Here is a 24,946-nt window from a genome sequence, read left to right as displayed (position 1 = left end):
CTGTGGACTGTGCATCTGTAAACTGTTCATTTTGGAGGCCTAGTGCTTGAACACGGATACCCACACAAAACTCAGAACTTGAGTCGACGGGCAACATATCCTGCCAATTATCTCCCTTGATCTCTCTTGCACAAGACACTTGTTTCCACTAGGCCTATTTGTTTTAAAGTTGGGAGATTTTACAGGAATGAATCTAAAAATCGAAAAAACATTGTCAGTGTTGCGTGTGTACCCAGCATATTCAGATGTCTGGAATATTCCGATAAAAAAGACTCGTCATATATAACACTACTCGTCATCACTGTTTCGAAAAACAGACGAACGCGCACGAAGAACTTCGCGTAGATCTGAACCGAAATTGGAAAGTGGTGACCGTGACGGGATGTGACGTCACCACTTCAACAAACTCGCGAAGATTGGAACTCACGAACTTGACGAAGGCAAATCTGGATGTCTCTAGTATCTCCAGAAGATCTGTTCGGATCTTCATGGACAGCGGACCCTACACCGGAGGGCGAGCCAGAGTATGGGAGGAACAACATGGGGATGGGCGGAGTTGGGGAGGAGGATGAGAATGCCGCGGAGGAGCCTGTGTCGGCAGAGCCTGGTCCTGATTGGGACAATGCTAAGGTGGGTGTCTTTGTTGTTTTTGTCGTTGTTGTTTACAGGATTATGTCGGTTGTGTGCGTATGTGTGTGTGAGAGTGTGTGTGTGTGTGTGTGTGTGTTCGCGTTTGTGTGACGGTGTTTGTTGATCGGTGTGTGTGTGGTTGTGTGTTTGAGTGCATGCGTGTGTTAGCCGTTTTTGGCTCATGCGATCGTAACTTTGTCTGTCTGTGCGTGCGTGCGTGCGTATGTATGTCTGTGGTAGAAACTCTAACATTTGAAGACGTCACATTACATTGACGTCACATTATGACGTAAGAGGGTTAGACGTCACGCGAAGGAAGTACTGAAAGTCTCGGTCATTATTATTTTGAGCGGGCCGAGACTAGTTGGCAGTCGTGTCCCTGTAAGTAGGCTACATGCAGACAGACAGATCTAGATCTAGTGTCTCGCTTTCTTGCACAGTTTCACCTATGCTCTTTCTGTGTGTGTGTGTGTGTGTGTGTGTGTTACTGTTTGTCGATTTCTTACGTGAGCCTTGATGGCTTCGCCTCTTGTTGTCACGTCATTAGTACTCACCCTTAGTTTCTTTCATACACATACACTTTTTATAATCACCCGTCTGTGACCATATCTATGCGTAGATGGTGTGGAAAGAAGCCTGGGAGTTCCACCTGTACATCTTCGGCTGTCTCTTCGGCCTGCTGGGCCTCTACATGCTGGTGTGCGTGATTAGACTGTGGAGAATCCATCGCCTCCTTTCCCGCCGTTACTTCGTCTCCCTCAACCTTCTCATGCTGCTGCTGTGTGCCACCCGGGCCGTGTACCTGATGTTGGACGGGTACAACTCTCACGGCACCTTCCACCCGAGTCTGGATTACTTCTTCTACTCCATCTCCTTCCCCTGTCTGACCTCAGCCTTCAGCATCCAGCTCTACGCTCTGCTGGAGGCCACCAAGATGCAGTTCCTGCCTCCCACTATACAGACGGTTAGTCACAGTTTACTTGGGCGAAAAGGGGTGACACCCAAACTGGTGAGAGCAAACCGCGGGGTTTGATTCGATGAAATCACACCAAATCTCAATTTCAACCAATCCAACACCGCGGCTGACTCCCACCCGGTTCGTAACTTTCTCGTGCACCGGGTGCCCGTTTCGCCGAGTGCGGCATTATCTGGAATTCTTTACACGGTCAAAAGAGTCTTGCTAATCGCTGACACGAAGCATCGATATCAAATCTGCTGATAAAGAGATCGGGGGTTACTTGTGCCGGGGGTGCTTGTACGTCTCGTACCGCCTGAGCATACTTGCTGTACGTGTTGGTACGTTCATGTGCCTCATAAGCAAACATATATATGTGATTATACTTCTTGTCTTGCTGTATTTACCTAATTTCTGACAACAGGAGGTATAAAACCCCAGAGTGTATTCGATATGGTTCACTATATAATAACGATAACAAGAACAAAAACAAGAACAACAACAAATAATGAGACAGTGAGAAAAAACACACACACGAAAGCAGCCAAAATTCATAAATTCTGCTATGTTGCTATATCCAGATGAGCCTGCTGATGACCATCGTGGTTGTCCACTTCGCCATCTCCATAGCAACGGACGTGGTGGTGGGCATGTACGCCGGCATGGAGATCATGCTCTTCGTCTGCCAGCTCTTCTTCATCCTCTGGGGCCTCTTCCTCTTCTTCGGCTACGCCTACATCTTCCGGCGGCTGTACGTGCACGCTGTCAAGCGGCAGAAGAACGTGGTGCAGAACAACGGGTCCGTCTACGGTGGTGGTGGGGGCCTGGCCAAGCCTAAGGCGAGGTTCACGCTTAGCGTTGCTGTCACGGTGAGTTTGTGTGTGTATGGGGGAGGGCTTGTGGGTGTTGGCGCTGGTGGGTGTGTGTGTGTTTGTGTTTGTGTGTGCACTCGTGCTGGTGAGCTTATTTGTCCTGATTTACGATGACTATCGTGACAATGCTGACAGAAATGTAAGGGCTAAGGCCCAACAACAGTAAACATAGACATTCTATTGAGAACGCCTTTACTTTCCTTTGTTGCTTATCCTGTATTTTTGACGTCCTGTCTTTCAGGTGACGATGCTGACAGCAGTGCTAGGCCTGGTGACGGTGGCACTGGAGGTGTACGCCGTGGTGGGGGTCTACAAGACCTTCTCCAACGATCGTCCCCAGCCCTGGCCCTGGTACTTCTACCACACGGCCTTACGCCTCGTGGAGTTTCTCATGTGTGCTACCATGGGATACGTGGCTTCTCAACCTTTCAGGTAACACTTGTGTTAAATATGAATGGATGCCATTGATCTGACCGTTTTTTGGGGGATATTCTGGTGAAGTTGACTAATTTGAAGAATCTTGGGAATTCACGCTACCTTAGTGTAGACGCACACGGCACGATTTGCTCGAAATTGCACTGCATTTATGGTGATTAATTAAATCAAGGTGAGTTAATGAGCTTCTGGGCGCTGCTTCTCTCCTGTGCTGGAGTTTAAAAATAGTGCTGAACCGGTTAACCTCAGTTGCGCTACCAGGGACCCAGCGGCCCTGGTAACTGACAACGTCGCGTCGAATTGTCAATGGAAAGAATCAAATTCTCACACAAGATTGCACTTTCCATCGAATTTTACATTTTTATTGAGTCACTTGAGAAAAAGTGACTCTATGTAATCGGTCAGTGTTAGTCTGTCCGGCCGGCCGTCCATAGACACCACCTTAACGTTGGACTTTTCTCGGAAACTATCAAAGCGATCGGGCTCATATTTTGTTTAGTCGTGACCTCCAATGACCTCTACACTTTAACGATGGTTTCGTTGACCTTTGACCTTTTTCAAGGTCACAGGTCAGCGTCAAAGGAAAAATTAGACATTTTATATCTTTGACAAAGTTCATCGGATGTGATTGAAACTTTGTAGGATTATTCTTTACATCAAAGTATTTACATCTGTAGCCTTTTACGAACGTTATCAGAAAAACAAGGGAGATAACTAGCCTTTTCTGTTCGGCAACACACAACTTAACGTTGGGCTTTTCTCGGAAACTATAAAAGTGACCGGGCTCAAATTTTATGTGAACGTGACTCCCAGTGACCTCTACACTTTGACGTCTGCTTTGGTGACCTTTGACCTTTTTCAAGGTCACAGGTATGTCTTGAAGGAAAAAAATTGAAATATCATATCTCTGAAACTATTCATCGGATTTGATTCAAACTTTATAGGATTATTCTTTACATCAAATTATTTACATCTGTAGCTTTTTACAAACGTTATCGGAAACACAGGGGAGATAACTAGCCTTTCCTGTTCGTCAACACACAACTTAACGTTGGGCTTTTCTCGTAAACTATAAAAGTGACACAGCTCTAAGAGTAACAAATGTTAGTGTGTCTACTAATATGATTGCTTCGAAAAAAAATTAATGATGCTAGTTTATGTGAATTAAGTTATTGATGGGGTTTGTTTATGTGAGATTAATGAGAGTATTTTTAATGCCAAGGTAAATATTTTGTTGCTCGATCCATGCAATCTCATTCTTCAGGTATGCATTGTGTTGTGAATAGCAATTTCTTCCTGTCCATCTGATGCCTCATATAATATTCAGAACTGCGAAAGTGACTCGATCGAGCGTTTGCTCTTCTTGTTTCTTACAATATACTAGTATTTGCAAAATATAGACAGTCTTGCTGCATGGTGCCATTATTTCAAACCCTGAGCCTCATATCCTAAGTTCCAAAGCTATCTGAAAACGTTTTTCTTCAGATAATATCCCTTTAACATTTGCTCTTTTACCTATTAGGCACATTCTTTCCCGTGTAAATGATTCTGCTCACCAACTCAGATCTTTCGAGGCTTTGATGTTAGATAGTACGCATCTCTCCGATTGCCCACATACCAAAAAATCAACATCCTGGGCGTGTCTGTGCAAAAGTGATTTTGTACCTGTACCAATAGCGTCAGGCTGGTAATTAAGTTCATTCATAACAGAATTCAAAACTCTAAGCAGGAGGCATTCAGGCTGTTGATTTTTGGTCTGTGTAAAACCCTGGCCTGTTCTGTGATTGTGAGCCGATTTCACGGGACTGTACCTGTAAACTTTAAACAGAGAGATGAGGGGCAAAAATCAGAAGGGAGGAAGAATCAAGGTAAGAACCAAATGAAAAAAAAAGCGTACAAAAATAAGTCCTACGAAGCACTATACGCAATACTTAAATTCTCACTTGTGCGAAGTCAATCACCAAATCCTTCATGTGTCTATATGCAGGTACCGACGACGCGAGCAGAGCTGCTGTTGCCCAGTGCTGTGCGCGCCCTGCGCGGAGATCTGTTACTGTGGCAACGACGCCAACCGTTCCGAGGCTCAGGCCGGCTGGTCAGAGCTTGACCAGCACCAACTGCGGACATCCATTGACCGCGGTCAGCCCGTAGGCGTAGGTTACCACCACGACGGTTACCATAGCAACGGGAACGCCCTGCGAGGCAGCAAGAACAGCTAGAAGGGAGGAGGCGGGGGCGGGGAGGTCACGAAAACCAGAATATACTTCAGCGACCACGATGACGTCATGCCCATCGTGACGTCACAACCTAGGTCGCGGCCCACCTCCACGACGTCCGACACCATGATAGACGGCGAGAACGCCACGCTGAGCACTCGCGGGTCCCCGAGCGTGAGCTACCAAGGGTCAGTGGGGGTGAACTCACCAGTGAGAAGGCCTCCCCAGAGCCCCTCGGAGAGAGACTTCAATTCCTCCAGCTCTGCGGCTTCGCCGCCGAGGTCCACCATCCCCAGTGTCTCCTCCACCCCCGCCAGGGCCTGGAACGGCGTGGTCAACACGGCCTACATCCCCACCAGCGACGAGCCCCACTCGCCGCCCGGACCCCGATCGCCGTTGTCGCTCAAGTCTCGCAAAGGCAGCAGCGCAAGCAGCGAGTTCTTCCTGGCTCCCTCCGTCTCCCTGGCCGACAGCATGGCCTCGGAGCTGGAGAAGGCTTTTCGCTCCATGCATCAAGACATCAGTTTGGGCGGGGCGTCGTCTCCTTCAGGGCAAACCCCCAGCCTTCACTCTCTCAACACCGCGCATCTACAGCAGCAAGACTTGGAAGGGGTCCCAATGGGTTCCTTGCGGCGCTCTCGTTCAGCCACTGGTCGCAGCAGCTTCGTGGAGGCCGAGCCCTTGCAGACCGTGGAGAAGGCAGACGAGCCTAAGACGTGGGAAGGTGCGGGGACCGACAGAAAAGGGGTGGAGCCTGTTAGAAAAGGGGCGGAGCCTGAGCCAGACGGGGCGTGGCACCAAAAACTGTTTCGTTCTCGCAGCGACAACTCGGGCGGGATTCGAACCAAAGATGTGGGCAGCGGTGGCACCTACATGTCGCTGCTGGACATTGAAAAACAGCAACAAGAGGAGCAGCCAACCGGCGCGCCGAGCAGTTCTCCATCAGCCCTGGCTGGAAGTGTACATACAGAGTCTCCTAAACACACAGTGACGTGTGTGGATGGAGGTGCGGGTTATCGACCCAGTGACAACAGTCGTCTCTCTGACGACGCCCCTGTGCTGACCGATACTGTCAAGAAACACGCTGCTGACTCTGGTGATGACTGTTCTGATAAGGTTGGTGGTCGGCATGTTGACAGCATCGTCAGTTCGCCGTCACCAGTCAGTGACGTCACGAACGTCAACGGTGTCATAGTGACGTCACCACGCCCTCCTTACTGCACAGTGATTCCGATCAGGAGCGTCCCCAGAGACAGGTCGGACAGTGTCAGATCGGGGGACTCGGGGTCAGGCAGTATTCTCCAGGGTTCGAAGCCCCAACCCTCCTCTTCCGCCATCACAAACTCTTCGCCTGTATCTCACTCAACCTCAGTCTCCGTCACCCCTCGTGGTATGACCTCTCCCGCCTCCTCCACCTCACCCCTCACCCCTGGAGGTTTTTTTTTTTCTTTTTCTTCTTTTTCTTTTTCTTCTTTCTTTTTTTTCTTTTTTTTTCTTTTTTTTTCTTTCTCTATTCTCTTTCTTTTTTTTTGTGTAGGAGATCAGACATTGTTAATCACACATGTGCATGCGTTTTTTAAAAAATTTTTTATATCGGAAGTTTTTTTATATTTTTTTATAATCATTTTAATTCTTATTAAGTTATTATTTTTTTCCTTCAGTCTCACTCTTTCTCTCAGCTTCACACTCAATGGACAGTAAACAGATCATGGACAATTGTTTTTAATTTTTTTTTTATTTACATTTACCCTCTCTCTCTCTCCTCTCTCTCTCTCTCACTGTCTCCTCTCTCACACTTGTCCACACAACATCTCTCTCTCACTCTCTCACTCTCTCTCTCTCACTCCCTAGTCTGTCTTTCTCTGCATCCACTTTCTTTCTCTTCGACTTGTCTGTTTTTTTCTGAATTTTGTTCTTCGGAATTTTCTGTCTTCTTCTTTGTTCTTCTGTTTTGCTTCGTCTCTCTCTCTCTCTCTCCTCTCCCCCATACTCTGTCGGTCTCTCTCTCCCCCTCTCTCCCATAGTCTGCCAATCTCTCTCTCTCTCTCTTCTCTCTCTCCACCTATTTTTTTTTTATATACATTTTGTCCTATATTTTCTTCCGTCATCATTTCTCTTTTTGTTACCTAACGTTTCTTTATTTCAATTTCACAGATAGCAACATATAAACTGTTCAAAAAAAGAAACGCATAGTTGCTACTTGCCAAATTTGTTTTATTTTTCGAAAAAATTAACAGAAAATCCAATATTTAGATTATTTGTTTGAAATTTGGTATGGACACAGTTGAATGCACACACAGTTCATTTGCATCTTCAAATCAATCAGTCAATCAATACGATTGGGTGCCGAGGCTGTCAAGTCAGTAGGGGGTGTGACTGCCTTGAGCAGCAACAACTGCCCGGCACCTTCTGGGCATGGACTGGATCAGATGCCGGATATCTTGCTGTGGGATGGTGTCCCACTCCTCCTGAAGTGCCTGCAATAGATCGCGGTGATTTGCCGGCGCTTCTTCTCGCCTGCGCACACGTCTGTCCAATTCCTCCCAGAGGTGTTCTATCGGGTTCATGTCTGGCGACATGGATGGCCAGGGAAGCACCTGGACATGGTGGTCGGTGAGGAACTGGGTGGTGAGTCGTGCTGCGTGCGGGCGAGCGTTGTCCTGCTGGAATATGGCATCCTGGTCAGCCAGAAGAGGAAGGGCGTGTGGGCGCAGAATTTCCTCCACGTATCGCTGGGCAGTTATGCGCCCTTGGACGTGCACCAGGGTGCTCCTTCCAGCGGTATTGATCGCCCCCCACACCATGACGCCTCCACCACCATGAACGGGTGCCTCATCCACACAGTTGGGCGCGTAACGTTCGTTTACTCTCCGGTAGACCCTCCTCCGACCATCATGTCGCTGGAGCAGGAAGTAGGACTCGTCGCTGAACCACACGTGTCTCCAGTGATTCCGGACGGTCCAGCGAAGGTGCTGGTTGCCCCACTGCACTCGGTTCTGGCGATGGCGGCGGGTGAGGACAGCTCCTCTGTGAGGTCTGCGAGCTCTCAAACCAGCTTCATGCAGGCGGTTCCGCACGGTCTGGTCCGATAATCGGTGTGGCCCGGGGAGAGCCTGGACAGAAGATGAGGCCGACAGGAAACGATTCCGGAGGTGGCGGAGCCGTATGAAGCGGTCGTGAGCAGCAGTTGTCGCCCTTGGTCTTCCCGCTCGTGGCAAGTCAGCAACGGAGCCAGTGGCTTGAAACCTGACCCACAGTCTACTGATGGTGCTCTGGGACACGTGGAAGTGCCTGGCGATTGCACTTTGACTTTGGCCTGCTTGTAAACGACCCAATGCAATTTGGCGGTCTTCTCTGCTCAATCGGGCCATCTTTCGTCGCTGAATTTTCGTCTGATTTCTTTGTGGCGAACAATCCGCTTTTATGGGTTTTGGAAGACATGGTGAGAGCTCAATATTCCCCGAGTTTCACGAGATTACACTGAAGCATGACGAGTGGTCATGCCAAATGAGCAATTTTGACATTGTAGCCACTGATAACGCATGCGTCACGTGCAGAGCTCACTTGTGGCAATGGACGAAAGGTCGACGACCAGATAAACATTTTCTGCAGTTTGGTGGATATCCTTGTAGCCATATAACTAAATTAACCAAATATTACAAGCTATGCGTTTCTTTTTTTGAACAGTATATTATGCGAGTCACAAGTCAATTATTTTTCTTAAACTTAACTCTTTTTCAAAAATACATCCGATCTCTAAAGGGGTACCGTATCTATAAATACCTATGCACATTTTTGCAATCAAGATCAGCAAATTGACATAGTTTGCTTCAGCGGATGAAATAGAATTCCTTTAAACTAGGCCAAATAGGGCATCCCGCACATCAACATGAATTCTTTTTGAACAAGCGGTGAAGAAGGCTTCTTCAACAAGATTCCACACTTTGCTTATTTTTATACAATAATAAAAGAAATGTTCGATATAATCTGTCTCTTCTGTACAATGTGTACAACTAATACTCTCAGCAATGCCCATTTTATACAATATAAATTATAATGTTCGTTGGATAAATGTTATGAGTTATTTTCCAGTGTAGCAGTCTCAATCTTACTTCGTTTGATGCGTTGCTTGCTATCTGCCAAATGTCCTTGTTTATTTCAATTCCCATCTTTCTTTTCCAGAAACTGACTGCAATAGTGTCAGTTTGATAAGCGTCTACCATTAATTTACGAAACTGCCTGGGTTTAAATGTACTTATTTTTTGATAATCCATTACCTTCATAGCTTGTATTCCATTATCATTCATCTTCAAAAAAAGGGATGCTATTGCTGTGCGAATTGCCCCATATTCAAATAGTCTTGTTGGTTTATGCCCAACTCTTTCACAAATCCTGTGAAATGGTAAAAACATATTATTCTCGTATAAATCCTTCACATAGCATATATCAGATGTAACCCAATCACGTAGAAACATTGTCTTGCCACGATAAGCAATTAGAGAGTTATTCCATAGGCATAAATTCTCCAGCTGGGTCATTTTTTTCAGGCATGGTAATATCTTTTCATGGTTGTCAAGCCAACATTCTAAAACGCTTTTCCAGAACTTGTTTGTAATCAACCCCAACCCTTTAAATAAGGCTGGTTTGACGTTTGCTTGAAAGCAGCATAGATTTTTTTCCGAGTTTGGAGAACATACTGAGTGGAATACTTTTCCAAGCTTCGTTTGGTTGCAGTAATTTCGAAAACCATCCAAGTACAAAGGATTTTTGAAAGTCACCCAAGTCAATCATATTTAGGCCACCTTTACTTGTTTCCTGGCACATAACTTTTCGTTTTACCTTTTCATAGGCTTTTGTGTTTGAAAATCTTGTTTTCCAAATGAATCTGAAAAACATTGAGTTCAGTTTACATATGATCTTTTCGGGTATAATCAAAGCTGGAGGGTTAAGTGGGATGAACTCTTCCAAAGGAATGCTAGGTTACTGAATGGACGACTCTGACGACATTGAGGTGTGAGTGTCAGTGACGTCACTGTGCAAACTGTGGTGTGACCATAATTATGAGTGATGACGATTTATCGTTTCCCCTTTCAGTTCGAACATACTGCTGTTACAAGGTAAAGTAACGATTCCCTTAAAATATAGCATCGAAACTTTCGTCTTGAGACAATAAAACTGCCTAGCTTTTTTTCTGGTCAAATATATTGCAGAACCTGCGATATATTACGTATAACTACTTGGGCATACTGTGTTTTGTGTAGAGATCTACTTTGGAGGAAATTGACTGTCGTTAAACAGAAACTGCGCTCTCTGAATATGTGGGCATGTTTGCCAGTCGTAAAGATATTGACAGGCTTGTAAAGGGCAACATTTGTCTATGTATGATCCACGCAGGACGGTAACACAAAGGAAAGGCATGAATATATGACTGAGAACGGTTTAACGCACACTCACACGTACGTACACACACTGTCACGTTTCAATATATCACATAAGGCGATTATGAAACGGTTAGTTACTTCTAACTAACTAACCACACCACGATCCACTCTCGCAGTCATACAATTTAATAGACAACAAAAGTATAAGTTTCAGACGCCTGTTTATGTAAAAACTCGCCACCTCCCTCGAGACTTCACTCAAAATATGTTCTTTTTACGTTCACAAGACGTAAAAAACTAATGGTCACTGACAAAATGTCAGTTAGAATAGAAAATTATAGTAACACGCTGATCCCGTGTAAAGATAAGAAAATAAGACTGTACTGCTCCAAAAGTCTAGTTCATGCAGGTGTCACACACCCCACGTCGTCCCTACTCGAGTAGAATCACAGATAACATAAAGACAACGGTGGTCAACGGGGTGCGTAAGACATGGTGCACTTAGCTTTCTTTCGCCACTGGGTGGACGTCCTGTAATTAGTCTTTTAGCCTCCACAACTGCTCCGTCGAATGAAGTGCTGGTTTAGCGTAGTGACGAAGCAGGGAACAGTGGAGGCATCAGGCGCCGCACCCAGTCGCTGGTTAACGGGTTAGCCGGTTAGCTGGTTAGCCGGTTCGCTGGTTAGCCGGTGTGCTGGTTAGCGTGTCCCCGCAGAAGGCAGCCGAACAGTAGTTAGGAAAAACGAAGGCTGCAAACAGAAAAGCATCGGTGCACTAAACATGTCAGCTACCCCTCACCCTCCACCTTTAAACATGTCATCTTTACATATCTCATCGAGCACGTGGGCCTGCACAAAATTAATGGACTTTTCACAACAACAAAACAGCCGTCTTTTCGTCTTTCTCTCCCTATCTGCAAAAACCATATACAGATTAGTATTTTAGCGTCACAGAGAGCAAATTATGCGCTAACCTGGAGAGAACAACAGAGAGTATTTCATTCCACAAACACAGACTCGTCAACGGCGTTAAATAATGATTTATTACCTCAAACAGCCTATGAATGTAGCACTCTCATGGAAGCAAAACCCGCTTCCTCCCTGGAATGGCCTCTGTTCGTCAACAGTGACAACAAAATCCAGAAACCCCTTGTCGAATACTTATGCGAAAAACCATCGCACGACGAAGGAAAGATTTGACGACTCGTCCTCAGCAAAACATGTGCCAGTAAGAAGGTGATAACTTGTTGAAGATCCTCTAGAGTGCCGAATACTCTATTCGGTGAAAACCATCATACTCTATAGACCCCTGTATCGATCCTTCTTCTACGGCCGCTGGGTGTCGAGTGCGCCGTCCTTGTGTCTCAGACAGACAACCTTGAGAATAACACGTGACTAACCTTGTCACCTAACAAATTCAGCTATCGACAATTCTGCCTCGCCAAGCAAAAATCATCCCCGTGAAAAGCGTGCAACACGAAACATCCGTGGTCGTCTTGCGCTGTCAGCAAAAACCACATCCGGTGACTGGAAAACAGACGCTTTCTGTGCACTGGACCAAGAGAGGGCACCCCACCGAGTGACCTTTTCTTGATCCCTGTCACCTAATCGTGACACACCTCCCCTCTTCAAGACGAAACCTCGGTTTCGCTCCCAGTCATGTTCTCCTCTACAGCCCGAGAGAGAAAATCGGCTCCAACATTGTTGGTGCCTGGAATGACGCGTACCGTGAATTGGTACGGTTGGAGGATCAACGCCCAGCGCATAAGTCTGGCGTTTGCCAACCTTGCAAACTGAAGGTATTGCAGAGGTTGATGGTCTGTTTCCAGACAGAAAGGTCGTCCTCAAGAACGAGCAACCCCTCGTTTCACCCCTGATGACTGCAACCTTCTCTGTCTTCTTGTCTTTGTTCTTCTGGTCTTTGTTCTTCTCCCCGTAGGCAGTCCTCTCGATGTAGGCGCGCAGCAGGTTGGCGTGGTACAGGCGTGCTTTCCCGTGCATCATGATCCTGTAGTCATTCTGGCCCACCTTCGCTGTCACCTCAAAAGGTCCTTGCCACTGCAGTTGTAGCTTGTGTTTGACAGGTAGAAGTAGCAACACCCGTTCTCCAATCTTGAAGCTGCGCGGCCGTGCCTTGCGGTCGAATCCTCGCGCGTAACGCTGTGCTGCTCTTCCCAGGTTCTCTTGAGCCAGTTTGCAGGTCTCCTCAATCCTGTTCCTGAGTTCTACGATGTAGGTCGCTGTCGTCTGCACCTCCTCGTCATCTTCTTCGTCCGTCCAAGCCTGACGCAGGATAGCCATGGGACCGCGTACCTGTCTGCCGTACAACAGCTCGAATGGGGAAAAACCCAAGCTCTCCTGAGGAACCTCGCGGTATGCAAAAAGCAATGCTGGGATGTACCTGTCCCACGTGCGTGGTTTCTCCTGAGCCAGTTTCCTCAGCATGGTTTTCAGGGTACCATTAAACCTTTCCACCAGTCCGTTGCACTGAGCATGGTAAGGAGTGGTGAAGTGCTGCTCCAGTGATAGCAGTCGTGCTGCCTCCGCCATCACTCCTCCCGTGAACTGCGTGCCTCTGTCGGTGAGAACTTCTGATGGAATTCCCAGCCGGGACCACATGGTAACCAGTGCCTCAGCTACTCGCGTAGCCTCGATCGATTTCAGAGGGATCGCCTCTGGGTATCGAGTGGCGTAGTCCACCATGGTCAAGATGAATCTGTTTCCGTCCTCAGACGCAGGCAAGATGGGCCCGATGATGTCAACTGCCACCCGACGAAAGGGTTCGTCGATGAGCGGCATCTTCTCTAAGGGGACCTTCCTCACCCTTCCTTTGGCAACCACCTTCTGGCACTTATCACATGACGCACAGAAACGTCGGACATCCGTGCAGATGCCTGGCCAATAGAAGTGGCGCCACACACGGTCCGTGGTCTTCTTGGTGCCAAGATGACCTCCCAGAATCGAGTCGTGTGCCGTTGCCATGACACCCTCGCGAAACTCGCGAGGCACGACAACCTGTTTGAAAGTTCCTTCTTTGTTGCTGAACTCACGGTAGAGCAACTTCTTCTCCCTGAGGAACTTTGACTTCCCATGCTTCCCGCTCAGCTTCACCTTCCCCGACTTCGCGTGCTCCCGAGGAGTAGCTAATGTCGGGTCAGAATCCTGAGCCTTCGCGAGAAGCGCGGGGGTCACGTTCCCCAGGGCAGCTCGTGCAGCAGGTAGGGGTTTGAGAGGTTTGCCCTCTCGCTCCGCCTGTGCCCGCGTGAGAACTGAAATGACGTCGGGAGACCGGTAAACGGGAACCTCCCTGGTGACGCCGTCCACAAACTGGACACGGTTCCCAATGAGCAGGTCGCATGGAGGATCGTCCATGACGACGGCCACAATGGTCCCCGTGAACAACGGTGTTACGACCTTGATCACCGCCGTGTTCAGGTCGTAAGCGTGAGATGCCTCGGCCATTCTCACTCTTATGCTGTCTCCTGTGTAGGCCATAGCTGGAACTAGACTCGCCCGTACCACTATCATGTCTGCCCCGGTGTCCCGCAGACCTTCGCCCTTCACTCCGTTGACGTAGACGTTGCAGTGGGGCTGGAAATGTTTCCTGGAGCACGGAACGCAGAGTTGTGGAATTGTGCATGAGCTCGTGACGTCCCTGAGCTCCTCACTGCCCACAAAATGTACGCCCTTCTGGTCAGCCTGTCTCTTATGGCAGTCTTTCTTCACGTGGCCCCGCTTGTTACAGTAGAAACACTGGATGTCAGTTCTGGAACTTGATCCCTTGTGTCCCTGATCGTCCTTCCCGTCCTTGGGTCCTGAAGAACCTGAATTTCCTGATTTTCCCGGCCGTGAGCCTGAAGATTTGCCGGAGATCGCCTGGGCGTCCTCGTGTACTCTGATCCAGTCGGCTGCCTCCTGAGCAGTCTTTGGCTGGTGCTCCTGCACGAAGGTCACCACCTCAGGTCGCAGGCTGGACATCAGTTGTTCCATGACAATGAGGTCGGCAAGGTCGTCGACGGTCCACTTCTTCTCGGCCATCTCCACCCAGCGCCGCAGGTAGAGATTTAGTCGTGCCACAAATTGATGACTCAGCTCGCCGCTCAGTCTTTTGCAGTTCCGTAGTCGTCGTCGGTACGCTTCGGCTGTCAAGTTGAAACGCTGGAGTAGCGCCTTCTTCAGAGCTTGATAGTTCCTCGCCTCGTCGTCCTCCAAAGCGTTGTACAGTTGCAAAGCGCGTCCTTTTAAACAGGTGCTGAGACGACTGGCCCACGTATCCTCTTCCCATCGCTGGTCAGAGGCAATACGCTCAAAACGGCGTAGAAAGTCGTCGAGCTCGTCTTTGTCATCGTCGAACGTCGGCAGTCTCGTACGGTCAGCAACAAACGTCGGCGCGCTAGCCTGAGTAAGCGTACCCTTCTCGGCCTGTAGCCTAGCTAGCTCTAGCTGGTGCTCGCGTTCGGCCTGTTTGTCCTGTCTGTCACGTTCGGCCTGTCGTTCTCTTTCCTGTCTCTCAAGTTCCTCTTTCTTTTCCTGTCTGTCACGTTCGGCCTGTCGTTCCTGTCTCTCAAGTTCGTCTTTCTTTTCTTGTCTGTCTCGTTCTGCCTGTCGTTCCCTTTCTTGTCTGTCAAGTTCGTCCTTCTTGTCCTGTCTGTCACGTTCGGCCTGTCGTTCTTGTCTGTCAAGCTCTTCTTTTCTCGTCTGTCGCTCTATGTCTTCCCTACGTTCCAGCTCCTTGCGTTTAACCAAACTACGCGCTCTAACGCGTGCGTCACGCTCTGTCTGTTCCTCACTACCAGGAGTTTCAAAAGTTATGCTCCTCGTAGGAGATTCCCCCGTAGCCATGGTTAGTTTAGAAAAGCTTTATCACAAAAGTTAGTCTAACGCAGCTATAGCTAGAACACGCGGTGATGAAACAATGGATACAAAAATCCAGCAACCAGAAAATGCAGTAGGAAAATCCAAACGGTGTAGAACAAAACGCGTAGCCTACTTTATGGCTGCTTTTTGCGGTAAAACAAAGTGTTTCCCACAGCCGTGGCCTATTTTATCGGCTGCTTTTTGCGGTGAAACAGAGTGTTTCCCACAGCCTGGTTAGGACAGAAGTCCTCGGACCCTTCCCCCCCAAATTTCAACAAAGTCAAAATATGGAGAAAAATCCAAGTAAAACAAGACGGCAGAAAATGTAACCTGTTACAGAATGCGAAACAACAATGTAGAGAACACTGAGTAAAACGAATAACAAATCCGCTAACCCCGCTCAGCTCTCTGCAACGGAAAACTCTGAACGTACAACAACAAAGATTCCCAAACAAAGGAAAGGGAAGTAATCACAGTTAGCGCATACAATAGCTCACAAATTACAATTTACATTTCCTGCAAGATGTGAATCGCTTAAGGTGTGGTATATGATCAAAACTATACAAAAAAGGGTAGCACCAAGCAGAAAATAAGTCGAGCACTGACGAGATTATCTGCTCTTAGTTATCCTTAATTGGTGGGTCTTTATCAGTTGGAAATTAACTGAGTAAATCCCGGCTTGGCCCCCATGTGTCACGTTTCAATATATCACATAAGGCGATTATGAAACGGTTAGTTACTTCTAACTAACTAACCACACCACGATCCACTCTCGCAGTCATACAATTTAATAGACAACAAAAGTATAAGTTTCAGACGCCTGTTTATGTAAAAACTCGCCACCTCCCTCGAGACTTCACTCAAAATATGTTCTTTTTACGTTCACAAGACGTAAAAAACTAATGGTCACTGACAAAATGTCAGTTAGAATAGAAAATTATAGTAACACGCTGATCCCGTGTAAAGATAAGAAAATAAGACTGTACTGCTCCAAAAGTCTAGTTCATGCAGGTGTCACACACCCCACGTCGTCCCTACTCGAGTAGAATCACAGATAACATAAAGACAACGGTGGTCAACGGGGTGCGTAAGACATGGTGCACTTAGCTTTCTTTCGCCACTGGGTGGACGTCCTGTAATTAGTCTTTTAGCCTCCACAACTGCTCCGTCGAATGAAGTGCTGGTTTAGCGTAGTGACGAAGCAGGGAACAGTGGAGGCATCAGGCGCCGCACCCAGTCGCTGGTTAACGGGTTAGCCGGTTAGCTGGTTAGCCGGTTCGCTGGTTAGCCGGTGTGCTGGTTAGCGTGTCCCCGCAGAAGGCAGCCGAACAGTAGTTAGGAAAAACGAAGGCTGCAAACAGAAAAGCATCGGTGCACTAAACATGTCAGCTACCCCTCACCCTCCACCTTTAAACATGTCATCTTTACATATCTCATCGAGCACGTGGGCCTGCACAAAATTAATGGACTTTTCACAACAACAAAACAGCCGTCTTTCTCTCCCTATCTGCAAAAACCATATACAGATTAGTATTTTAGCGTCACAGAGAGCAAATTATGCGCTAACCTGGAGAGAACAACAGAGAGTATTTCATTCCACAAACACAGACTCGTCAACGGCGTTAAATAATGATTTATTACCTCAAACAGCCTATGAATGTAGCACTCTCATGGAAGCAAAACCCGCTTCCTCCCTGGAATGGCCTCTGTTCGTCAACAGTGACAACAAAATCCAGAAACCCCTTGTCGAATACTTATGCGAAAAACCATCGCACGACGAAGGAAAGATTTGACGACTCGTCCTCAGCAAAACATGTGCCAGTAAGAAGGTGATAACTTGTTGAAGATCCTCTAGAGTGCCGAATACTCTATTCGGTGAAAACCATCATACTCTATAGACCCCTGTATCGATCCTTCTTCTACGGCCGCTGGGTGTCGAGTGCGCCGTCCTTGTGTCTCAGACAGACAACCTTGAGAATAACACGTGACTAACCTTGTCACCTAACAAATTCAGCTATCGACAATTCTGCCTCGCCAAGCAAAAATCATCCCCGTGAAAAGCGTGCAACACGAAACATCCGTGGTCGTCTTGCGCTGTCAGCAAAAACCACATCCGGTGACTGGAAAACAGACGCTTTCTGTGCACTGGACCAAGAGAGGGCACCCCACCGAGTGACCTTTTCTTGATCCCTGTCACCTAATCGTGACACACACACACACATGCCACTTAATTTGATACTTAGATTGGTTCATCAAAATCATGTGTGCATATATACATTCACTGTACCGTGTTAAAAAATGCCGTTGTTTCTCTGTGTATTACCTTGAAAAACTTACATTGAACTGATTTTACTCATATGAAACGGGTTCTCACACACGCAAACACGCAGCTAACATAAACATCCAAACATCTTGCTCGCTTTCTTTCTTCATCTCTATCTCTGTTGTGGCACACACACACACAGAGGGCAAGGAACATGTTGGGAGAGGGGGGGGGGGGGGGTTGGGGGGCATTGCATCAGCGGATTATGTGGCCTTCTGCAACATACCAAGCTTACTATTCTTACTTGTCACACAGGCAGAGGCATTTATAATTGTGAAGGTGGATTTTGCACTACAGTCCGGCTGTGAAGTTGTGTGTGTGTGTGTATTTTTTCTTGTTGCCAACGGATTTTCCCTGATAGACACCTATATCAATTTGTGAAATAAATTCAGATAAAAATTCCACTCTGCACGGAAACATCCAGACAGTTGCTTTTTGGTATGTGTCCAAGTGGAAGGGTTTTACATTATCCTGTGTAAAAGCCTGGGAGAGATTTGTTATGGTTTACATGACGGTTAACACGGGAAGGAAGACGTCTTCAACGCTATTCACACGAGACTGTTGTTTCAAGGCCATTTCTGTTTGATGTTACAGTGGAACCCCCCTTTTAAGACCCCCCAATGTCATTGTAAGACTCCCTACCTGTTAAGACCCTGTATTTTCAGATGTTCTGTTTATAGCCTCTGTATATTTACACCCAGTTTAAGACTCCTTCCTTTTTAAGACCCAATTTTAAGGATGTTTAAAGGTCTTAAAAGGAGGGTTTCACTGTACTGTGTATTGATTTGTTATTGATTTGATGGTGAAGTATTGATGGCGCCTTTGGTGGCCTTCATGCTCAATGTTGCCGAAACGATGTTGATACTGTGTCAATGTGTTTTTGTGTGTGTGTGTGTGTGTGTGTGTGTGTGTGTGTAAGAGTGTGTGTTTGTATACATGTATACATGTGTGTATGTGTATACATGTGTGTGTGTGTGTTTGTATACATGTGTGTGTGTGTGTGTGTGTGCGTGTGTGTGTGTGTGTGTGAGAGAGTGTGTCTGTGTGAGAGAAAGGTATACTTAGAGAGAGAGAGAGAGAGAGAGAGAGAGAGAGAGAGAGAGAGAGAGAGAGAGAGAGTTGAAATATAATGTGCAATGAAGTGTTGGTTATTAAAAGTTATTTTCGCAATGCAGTTCATGTTTTTGGCGTTCAAAGAAGCCAACAAAGAAAAAAATGTCTAGATATGGATTCAAAACATTTTCTACCCTTGTAGTAATTCGTGTTACAATGTGCTAGCAACAACTGTAGTACTGATGTTAGTTTCTAGTAGTAGTTTGAATACTGTCAACTGTCTTCCAACATGCCTGAATGTGCATATTAAAAGTACACATAGAGTGTGTTGTAATATTATATAATTTTGATCGCAAGACTGTGGTAGCACATGTTTTTGTATGTTTTGTATTAAGACACTTATCATATATTGATGGATCATTGATAACGTTTCAACTTTCTATGATGTAGAATATCACATATTTATGCCACAGACAGCGCTAAAACACACTCACACACACACATATGTACACACAAACAAACACATGCACACAAACACACACATAGCGTGGTAAAGGTACAAATCATCTATGATAAAAAGAAACAAGGCACATAAGTAATTCTCTTATTTACCAAAATTGCAGAACTAATACTATTGACAAAGAGAAAAAAAGAATGACCAGAGACAGAGAATACAACCATTGAAGATGAAAGTGAGGAAGAAAAAAACCCACAGTACAAGAGTCATAATACATTCTGTTGTTCATATTCTTTGAATTGCATTTAATTTGGCAACACAAATATTGCATCACTGTGTGTACCTCATGTACAGTACACAATTAATTCCCTTGTTCATTTACTTAAACTTTCTATGCGCTGCTGAAAAGGCCATGTGTATAGGATTTGTTTATTCATTTTTCGGCTGATTGAAGCCAATTTTAGTCACACACATTACACGACAGCCTCTCAGATGAGAATACCCCCTATACTGACCCATCCAATACCCAAGTTTCCAATAAAAAAAAAATTCAGGATAGGAGAAACACTGCAAAATTTGCACACAAGAAGAAAGACTTATTCATTACCTATTCAGACAGGCGCAGTGGCGTGGTGGTAAGACGTCGGCCTCCTAATTGGGAGGTCATGAGTTCGAATCCCGGTCGCTGTCGCCTGGTGGGTTAAGAGTGGAGATTTTTCCGATCTCTAAGGTCAACTTATGTGCAGACCTGTTAGTGACTTTAACCCCCTTCGTGTGTACACGCAAGCACAAGACCAAGTGCGCACGAAAAAGATCCTGTAATCCATGTCGGTGGGCTATAGAAACACGAAAATACCCAGCATGCCTCCCCCGAAATCGGCGTATGCTGCCTGAATGGCGGGGTAAAAACAGCCATACACGTAAAAAAATCCACTAGTGCTAAAAACATGAGTGAACGTTATAGTCTAAGCTCATGAACGAAGAAGAAGAAATTACCTATTTATTGTAGAAAATTAGACTTATTCATTACCTGTTCGGTGCAGGAGAAAAGCTTGTTTATTTCTTAATCAATTGCAGGCTATTTTGTATGACTGCCCAGTTTTGATACGATGTAGAAAAAAAGGAGGTTGTGGTGTTCATTTTAAGCAAGTTCCACGACAAAGGCCGCTGAGTTTCAGCTATTTTCCTTTTTGTATAACTTGAAGATTTTTATCAGGACATATATATACATCTCTTAGTGTATGTCGAAAACACGATGGCACTATTTCTGAGCATTTGATTTCAAGCAATAATTGAGATGTCATCCAACATTCCGAAAAGAGTTTTCAAAATCGACCTACACATTTACAGAGAAGGGTTAAAGGGAGATAATTCATTCCGTTTCGAAAGAGTGCTGGAGTTATGTCCCATGCTTTGCTCTTCTGCTTGATCCACAGGCACAGGCACTGTACTGAAAAAAACACCCAAAAACAAAATGTGTATATATATATATATGCATTTATATCAAAATGATAATGCATCTTGCCTAGTTAACTTAACAGAAGAAAACTGTTTCTTATAACTGATTGTAAAAGCAGCCACTAAAATTAGTTTTGACAGGGCATTACATCCTTTACACTCAAAATTACAATGGGCGGTTCTGGTGAGGTTATGCCCCCTCTTTCTTTCGGCTGGTAACTGGCGCCACCTCGACTCGCGACAAGATCACACGAGAAAGGAAAAAAAACTTGCATTGGTCCCAAATAGCATATCGGTTTGGTATCAGTTCGTGTGTAAGTCCTGCATTTTATACGGTAAACAGACAATGGTCGGTTCTGGTGAGGTTATGCCCCTTATTTCTTTTGGCTGCTAACTGGCGCCACCTCGCGGCAGGATCACAGGAGTTGTCGCGCGTCATCACCCCAGAAGCGCTCATTACATGCACTTCTGCATCCAGCTCTAGACTGTGACTCAAGTTAAAAGTGTCTTTCAACAGGCTTCACTGATACAGTTTGCTAAATTTCTCCTGAAGCAAAACAAGAACAAGAGATTGCGGATGAGAAGAACTATAGAACACGACAACAATTAGAATGTACTCACCAGAAACATGTACAATCAAACATAAGAACATGGACCTTTCGACAAAAGGTCCAATGGTTTAAAGAAATGTGATGACAGATGTCATTTCTCCTTTTATTTGCTGACAAGATCTTGTGTCGAAACCAGTTTGATTTCCATGTTTCTGGAGCGAGTACATTTTTATTATCTTCTCCTCCGTGAAGCAAGTCAAGGAATACACAAGCCTAACAGACATAAAGAGCCCGTCAATACTTATTGCAGATTCAGTAACAAAACAACATCAAAAAGAAACAAACATTAACACACACACAAAACACTCATACACACACTAGTGAGTGTGCGTACATGCACACATACACACAATCTTGTATACATTTTTCAAGTTTTTAACCATCACATACAAGATTATTAAAAAACAAGTCGCGTAAGGCGAAATTACTACATTTAGTCAAGCTGTGGAACTCACAGAATGAAACTGAATGCACTGCATTTGTTCACAATGACCGTAGTCCGCCGCTAGTGCAAAAGGCAGTGAAAGTGACGAGCCTGTACATGTTTAGCGCGGTAGTGGTTGCGCTGTGCTGCATAGCACGCTTTACTGTACCTCTCTTCGTTTTAACTTTCTGAGCGTGTTTTTAATCCAAACATATCATATCTATATGTTTTTGGAATCAGGAACCGACAAGGAATAAGATGAAATTGTTTTTAAAACAAGAAGAGCAAACGCTCGATCGAGTCACTTTCGCAGTTCTGAATATTATATGAGGCATCAGATGGACAGGAAGAAATTGCTATTCACAACACAATGCATACCTGAAGAATGAGATTGCATGGATCGAGCAACAAAATATTTACCTTGGCATTAAAAATACTCTCATTAATCTCACATAAACAAACCCCATCAATAACTTAATTCACATAAACTAAAATCATTAATTTTTTTTCGAAGCAATCATATTAACAGTAGACACACTAACATTTGTTACTCTTAGAGCTGTGTCACTTTTATAGTTTACGAGAAAAGCCCAACGTTAAGTTGTGTGTTGACGAAAGGCTAGTTATCTCCCCTGTGTTTCCGATAACGTTTGTAAAAAGCTACAGATGTAAATAATTTGATGTAAAGAATAATCCTATAAAGTTTGAATCAAATCCGATGAATAGTTTCAGAGATATGATATTTCAATTTTTTTCCTTCAAGACATACCTGTGACCTTGAAAAAGGTCAAAGGTCACCAAAGCAGACGTCAAAGTGTAGAGGTCACTGGGAGTCACGTTCACATAAAATTTGAGCCCGGTCACTTTTATAGTTTCCGAGAAAAGCCCAACGTTAAGTTGTGTGTTGCCGAACAGAAAAGGCTAGTTATCTCCCTTGTTTTTCTGATAAGGTTCGTAAAAGGCTACAGATGTAAATACTTTGATGTAAAGAATAATCCTACAAAGTTTCAATCACATCCGATGAACTTTGTCAAAGATATAAAATGTCTAATTTTTCCTTTGACGCTGACCTGTGACCTTGAAAAAGGTCAAAGGTCAACGAAACCATCGTTAAAGTGTAGAGGTCATTGGAGGTCACGACTAAACAAAATATGAGCCCGATCGCTTTGATAGTTTCCGAGAAAAGTCCAACGTTAAGGTGGTGTCTACGGACGGCCGGCCAGCCGGCCGGCCGGCCGGACGGCCGGACAGACTAACACTGACCGATTACATAGAGTCACTTTTTCTCAAGTGACTCAACAATTTCGGAAATTTAATTTTAATCATAATTTTTATATTTTTAATTTTCAGAGCTAGTTTTTAATCCGAATATAACATATTTATATGTTTTTGGAATCAGAACATGATGAAGAATAAAATAAAAGTAATTTTGGATCGTTTTATAAAAAAACAAGAAGGGCAAAGCCCACACGACTCACATGCTGAACAGACCTTGATCTTTCTTTCAGAATAATTTTACAATAAAACTGAGAAAAAACAATATTTTACACATTTTTCCTACCAAAATACATGTGACCTTGACCCAAGGTCAAGGTCATCCAAGGTCATGCAACACAAAGCTGTTAATTCAAGACATAGGAAGTACAATGGTGCTTATTGGCTCTTGACCATCCGAGACAGTAATGTAATGGGATGTGATGATGTGTACAGGTGCCGGCTGTGGCCGCACTGTATTAATTCATGATGTGATCTGTGTGTTCCCTCGCCACCCTTCTCTCCTTTTAGTAGGCCATTATTGTATTTTCACCACCCCGCATTCCCCTCCAATGTACTGACAATAACTATCATGGCTCTTCAGTCTGGATGTTTTCTCTCCTGGAACCCAGATGTGGAGATTAAAAGAGATCCAAATCAGTTAACTTTCAACATACCCCACTCTCTTATGCCTCTAGCCAGACAAGTGTTCTACATGAGATATGTACTTGACATTGGTCAGCGTGAAAACTTTTCCGTCAAATGGCATGACGAAGCTGACAAACCTCTACGCAAACTGTCAGTGTCAGATCCGTGTAGCATCGAAGAAGTGCCGAAGGAACTACCTTCAAAAGAACTTTATAGATCCAAAATAGTTGTCAAGTGTGGATCAACCAAGTTAGTAACAATTACTATGCATTACACCACGGGCACCATTCTTGTGCAAGGAACCAAGTGTTCGAAGTGGAGAAACACTGAATTTGAAAATCTGGTACAGTGCATTCAGGCGATCTGTAAACACCCTGAACAAACCTCGTCCATCCCCACAAGGCTGTCTGTGCTGCCGGTCCCACCAACAACGCGCCCAAGGGGTGGCAGAGTCGTCATGTGTGACATCACTAATGACGTGTCGTCACCGTGTGGTCGTCGCGAGCAGTCAGAGCCCAGAGGCAGACTTACCAGGACTTCGATTCGCCACAGGGGACGCAGTTTGGATAACACATCTCCTCGCCATGACCCCTCCCCCTCCAGGCAGTCTGACACCCTCCTCCCGCTGGCTGCCACCCTCCCCCCAACTACCCAGCCCCCACCACTGAACACAGCCACCCTACCTCCCTTGACCCTCGCTTCCGCTCTGCCTGCTTGCTCTGAGTCTGAGCCTACTACAGCGATAGCTGCCGGTAGTACCTTCCCCCTCACCCCTCGCAAGCTGGCAGCTACACAAACACCAACTGATACGGCTGATACTGCTGCTAACCTACTCTCCACTCCTTCCCCCCTCCCACCTGTCAGCCCACTGCCACCAGTGACTGCGGACATGGGAAAAGAAACCACTACCACTCTTTCCACTTCTACACCCCTCACTCCTGCTGCTGCCAGCCCACCCCCAGTGACTGAGGCACAAGCGCAGACCGCGCCCCTCTCTCCCGTTCTGCATGACTGCTCTGAGCAAACGTCTACAGCGATAGCCGACACAGACACACCAATTGACAGTTCCGCTACTCCTCCGTCCTCCTCCCCCCTACCCCACACACCTGCAACGATTGAAGCTCACGAGACAGAAGTGGGCACTGGCGCCGTGCACCTTGTTTACAGTGAATGTGCTGCTGACGCAAACTTTATTTCAATGATAGAAAACGTAAAGAAACAATTAAAGACAGAACTCAAACACCACACACAAACAAAGTTTGACAAACTTAACGAGACATTACATGCTCAGCAAAAACAAATAAGCAAAATCCAGAAAGAAAATCATTGTCTAAAATCAGAACTTGGCGAATTGAAAAAGATTCTCAAAACTC

General features: G+C 45.7%; 2 protein-coding genes and 1 long non-coding RNA gene across 3 annotated transcripts in view; 2 read left to right on the top strand and 1 right to left on the bottom strand.

Moving 5' to 3' along the window:
- The window catches only part of LOC138964391 (uncharacterized), a 72,672-nt gene that overhangs the window by 29,872 nt on the left and 17,854 nt on the right, over window positions 1-24,946 (bottom strand). The window lies entirely within an intron of this gene.
- LOC138964389 (proline-rich transmembrane protein 4-like) lies at window positions 434-5,111 on the top strand. Its single transcript, XM_070336328.1, has 5 exons — window positions 434-630; window positions 1,250-1,594; window positions 2,167-2,454; window positions 2,699-2,889; window positions 4,880-5,111. The coding sequence occupies exons 1-5, from the start codon at window positions 451-453 to the stop codon at window positions 5,109-5,111; spliced, it is 1,236 nt and encodes a 411-aa protein (XP_070192429.1). The 5' UTR covers window positions 434-450.
- LOC138964388 (uncharacterized) lies at window positions 5,042-11,939 on the top strand. Its single transcript, XM_070336327.1, has 2 exons — window positions 5,042-6,543; window positions 10,052-11,939. The coding sequence occupies exons 1-2, from the start codon at window positions 5,178-5,180 to the stop codon at window positions 10,093-10,095; spliced, it is 1,410 nt and encodes a 469-aa protein (XP_070192428.1). The 5' UTR covers window positions 5,042-5,177; the 3' UTR covers window positions 10,096-11,939.

This window comes from Littorina saxatilis, linkage group LG4 (genome assembly GCF_037325665.1).
Source record: "Littorina saxatilis isolate snail1 linkage group LG4, US_GU_Lsax_2.0, whole genome shotgun sequence".
Lineage (NCBI taxonomy): Eukaryota > Metazoa > Mollusca > Gastropoda > Littorinimorpha > Littorinidae > Littorina > Littorina saxatilis.
Note: the sequence above shows the minus strand (reverse complement) of the source record. Positions and strands in the feature narration are given on the sequence as shown.